Source organism: Nothoprocta perdicaria, unplaced genomic scaffold (genome assembly GCF_003342845.1).
Source record: "Nothoprocta perdicaria isolate Ctin4 unplaced genomic scaffold, notPer1 scaffold_419, whole genome shotgun sequence".
NCBI lineage: Eukaryota > Metazoa > Chordata > Aves > Tinamiformes > Tinamidae > Nothoprocta > Nothoprocta perdicaria.
Window position 1 is genome coordinate 257903 of NW_020455665.1, and position 3901 is coordinate 261803.

Genomic DNA, 3901 nt, shown 5'->3' on the forward strand with positions numbered 1-3901 from the left:
GCCGGCAAGCGGCTGGAGCGCAGCCAGGGCGCCTTCGTCCGCCGCCTGCCCCACGCGCCAGGTACCGCCCCGCTGTCCCCCGCTGTCCCCCGCTGTCCCCCGCTGTTCCCCACTGTCCCCGGCCCTGCGCGCGCTCACGGTGCCGGCGCCTGCAGGGCTCCTGCTCACGCTCAACACCTCCGAGCGCTACCAGCGCGTCAAGGGCTTCGGCGGCTCCCTCTCTGACGCCGCTGCCATCAACATCCTGGCGCTGTCGGCGCCGGTGCGGGAGCGGCTGCTCCGCTCCTATTTCTCAGAGGAAGGTGAGTGGTGGGCGCGGGGCCGGGGCCRCGGCGGGGGACGCGCCGCTGCAGGCTGTGCCGTGCTGCAGGCATCGAGTACACGCTGCTCCGCGTGCCCATGGGCTGCAGCGACTTCTCCGAGCGCCCCTACAGCTACGCCGACGTGCCCCACGACTACGAGCTGCGGCACTTCCAGCTGGCCGAGGAGGACACGAGCATGAAGGCGAGCGGGGCCCAAGGCGCCCGTGGTGGCACCAGGTCCTGCGGTGGCTTYGGCGCCCGTGGGGCCAGTGCTGAGCGTGTCCCCGGTTGCGCCCCCCAGATCCCCATCCTGCGCCAGGCCCTGGCCATGTCCAAGCGGCCGCTGTCGCTGTTCGCCAGCCCCTGGACAGCGCCCGCCTGGCTCAAGAGCAACGGCGACGTGCGYGGCAAGGGCACGCTCAAGGGGCACGCGGGCGACAGGCACCACCGCACCTGGGCCAACTACTTCATCAGGTGGCAARGGGACCACGGCGGGGCTCGCACGACGGCTGGGGGGTCCCGCGCAGCGCCGCTCATGCCCACGCTGTGAGCAGGTTCCTGGACGAATACGCCAAGCGCAACGTGACCTTCTGGGCGGTGACGGCGCAGAATGAGCCGCGGGCGGCGCTGCTGGCGCCCGCCGCCTTCCCCACGGTGGCCTTCAGCGCCGCGCAGCAGCGCGACTTCATCGCGCACGACCTGGGCCCGGCGCTGGCGCGGAGCCCGCACGCCGCCCGCGTCCTCATCCTGGACGACCAGCGCAGCCACCTGCCCGCCTGGGCGCAAGTGGTGACGAGCGGCTCGTTGYGGGGGGGACACGGGGCGTGGAGCGGTGCGCGGGACCGGTGCCAGCGGCCCCGTCTGCGCCCGCCAGGTCCTGGGCAACGCGAGCGCCGCGCGGCACGTGCTCGGCGTCGGCGTGCACTGGTACCTGGAYGCGCTGGTGCCGGCGCGCTGCAGCCTGGAGGCCACGCACCGGCTCTTCCCGCGGCACGCGCTGCTCTACACCGAGGCGTGCAGCGGCTTCCTCACGCTGCGCTTTGCCGTGGCGCTGGGCTGCTGGCAGCGTGGCGACAGCTACAGCCACAGCATCCTCACGGTGCGGCCCGGCACGGCGTGGCGCGGCACGGCGCAGCCCGGCACGGCGCGGTACCGCCCGCCTGCCGCCACGCTCAGCCCCTGGCCTGCGCCCCTGCCAGGTCCTCAACAACTACGTGACCGGCTGGACTGACTGGAACCTGGCGCTGGACCTGGAGGGCGGCCCCAACTGGGTCAAGAACTACGTGGACAGCCCCGTCATCGTGGACCGCCACAAGGACGTCTTCTACAAGCAGCCCATGTTCTACCACCTGGGGCACTTCAGGTGGGCCGGCGTGTCCGCGCCGCTTGTCCCCGACGTGGGACGCTGGCGGCAGCTCCTGCAGCGCCCGCTCCTCCCCTTGCAGCAAGTTCATCCCCGAGGGCTCGCRGCGCGTGGGCCTGGCCAGCAGCCGCCGCTGCCTGCTCTGCAACCTGGAGCACGTGGCCCTGCTGCGGCCCGACGGCACCGCCGTCCTCGTTGTCCTCAACAGGCGAGCGGGCGGCTGCACCGGGCGGGCAGGACCAGCAGCAGGAATTGCACAGGGTGGCCGGCGGGGGCGGGATGCATGGCATGGGGCCAAGGGGATGCACACATCCAGGGAGTGCAGGGGTTYGAGGGGGTGTACAAGTCCGTGGGATGCACAGGATATATTGGTGCAGCAATTGCACAAGATGCCCAGGTCTGGGGGTGCATGGGAGCAGGGGGTGCAGGGCACATATGGGGTGCACAGGATGGCTGGGGTGGGGGTCACCCTCAGCCATCCCAGCCTCGCCAGTCCCCTCTTGCCCCGCCAGGTCTCCCTGGGATGTTCCCTTCGCCATCTCGGACCCGGCCGTCGGCTTCATCGACACGGCGGCTCCCGCTCACTCCATCCAGACCTACCTGTGGCGGCGGCAGTGAGGCTGCCGCCTCCGGGGCCGGGCCGTGTGCGCTGCGTGTGCACCCTGTRTGTGCTCCGTGTGCGCTCCGTGTGTGCCCTGTGTGTGCTCTGTGTGCACTCCGTGTGCGCTCCGAGCGCGCTGGGTGCGTGCTCCGTGTGCACCCTGTGTGTTCTCCATGTGCGCTCCGAGCATGCTCCATGTGCACTGCGTGTGCACTCTGTGTGCACTCTATGTGCGCTCTGTGTGCACTCCGTGCATGCTCCATGTGTGCTCCGTGTGCGCTCCATGTGCACCCTGTGTGTGCTCCGTGTGCACGCTCAGTGTGTGCACCATGCATGTTCCATGTGCACTCAATGTGCACTCCATGTGTGCTCCGTGCATGCTCCGTGTGCACTCCGTGTGTGCTCACAGCTGCAGCCGGGACCTCCCGCCTGCACCAGCCACGAATTCACTCGCCCTGTGCCCCGCTCCTTTGCTGCCCTCGAGTTTTCCTTTGCTATTCGGCATTTTGCGGCCACAATTCCCGCGGAGCCCGGCCCGGTGCTGCCTCCACGCAGCCTCAGCCGGCGGCTCCTGGCAGCTGCAGGGCTGCRTGAGCCGGGACTGCACCCTTTGGGAGAGGGATGGGGAGAGAGATTTGGTGGCGCCGGCACCGGCTGCACTGCGGGGGTTGGAACTGGGATTCGCGCTCCGCGCTGCTCCAGACACGGCTGCACAGCCAGCTCAACCGCGGACCGCGGGCGGCCCTGCGGCTCATCCTCGATGGGGCCCGGAACGTCCCGGGGCACCCGGCGAGCTCGGCCACGCGAGCGGCACCGCCAGGCGGGCCGGCACGGGCAGCTCCGGCGATGCCGAGCGGAGGCGCCTGGCTCCACCCGGCAGCGGGGTGGCCGCGGGCGGTGCAGGGGGGTCCCATCCACACCCCCATCCCCACGGAGGGCACTGGGCGGCCACGGGCGGCACAGGGGGACCCATCCGTGTCCCCATCCCCACAGAGGGCACTGGGCAGCCACGGGTGGCACGGGGGGACCCATCCGTGTCCCCATCCCCATGGAGGGCACTGGGCGGCCACGGGTGGCATGGGGGGATCCCATCCATGCCCCCATCCCCATGCAGGGCGTGGGTGTTGGGTGGGCTCAGGGCGCACAAGGAACCAGGGCGCAGGAGCGGCCGCGTCCCATTGGCGCTGGCGGAGCCTCCCCGGGACGCCGGGGGCGCAGGCGGCGCCGGCCCCCGCCCCGCGCTCGCCTTTCCTGCTCGGTGAGCGCCGGGCGCCACCGCCCACAGCCAGAGCCGTCGCCAGCAGGTAGGAGCCGCGGCCGCCGCGCGGGGCTCTGGCCACGCCAGGGACCCCAGGGCCAAACGGGGGGCTCGGCCACCCCGGAGCAGTGGCGGGAGGTCCGGGAGCGGCGGGGCTGCGGGCACGCGGGACGGACGTGCGGGCGCGGAGGCCGACGTGCTGCGTCCCGCGCAGGGCAGGGCAGGGCAGGGCAGGAGCCYGCGGCCGTTGCGGCTCCCGCGGCCGGTCCCGCTCCGCTGCGGCACCATGCGCTCCCGCTGTGCCAGCCTGCTGGGCTGCCTGCTGCTGCTGCAGGCGGCGCTGGCCGCGCCAGGTAAGGACCAGAGCAGCCCATCCC

At 72.2% G+C, this 3901-nt stretch overlaps 2 protein-coding genes across 2 annotated transcripts in view; both read left to right on the top strand.

The window, feature by feature from the left end:
* The first annotated feature begins 384 nt into the window (after positions 1-384).
* On the top strand, positions 385-2331 carry LOC112953001 (glucosylceramidase-like). The gene is made up of 7 exons (XM_026045982.1): positions 385-504; positions 604-776; positions 857-1091; positions 1177-1401; positions 1502-1665; positions 1748-1873; positions 2178-2331. The coding sequence occupies exons 1-7, from the start codon at positions 400-402 to the stop codon at positions 2281-2283; spliced, it is 1134 nt and encodes a 377-aa protein (XP_025901767.1). The 5' UTR covers positions 385-399; the 3' UTR covers positions 2284-2331.
* A 1479-nt stretch (positions 2332-3810) lies between these two features.
* The window catches only part of LOC112952984 (glucosylceramidase-like), a 2596-nt gene continuing 2505 nt past the window's right edge, over positions 3811-3901 (top strand). Inside the window, exon 1 of the mRNA XM_026045964.1 lies at positions 3811-3877. Coding sequence (XP_025901749.1) covers positions 3811-3877 — 67 coding nt within the window. The remainder of the gene's footprint in view (positions 3878-3901) is intronic.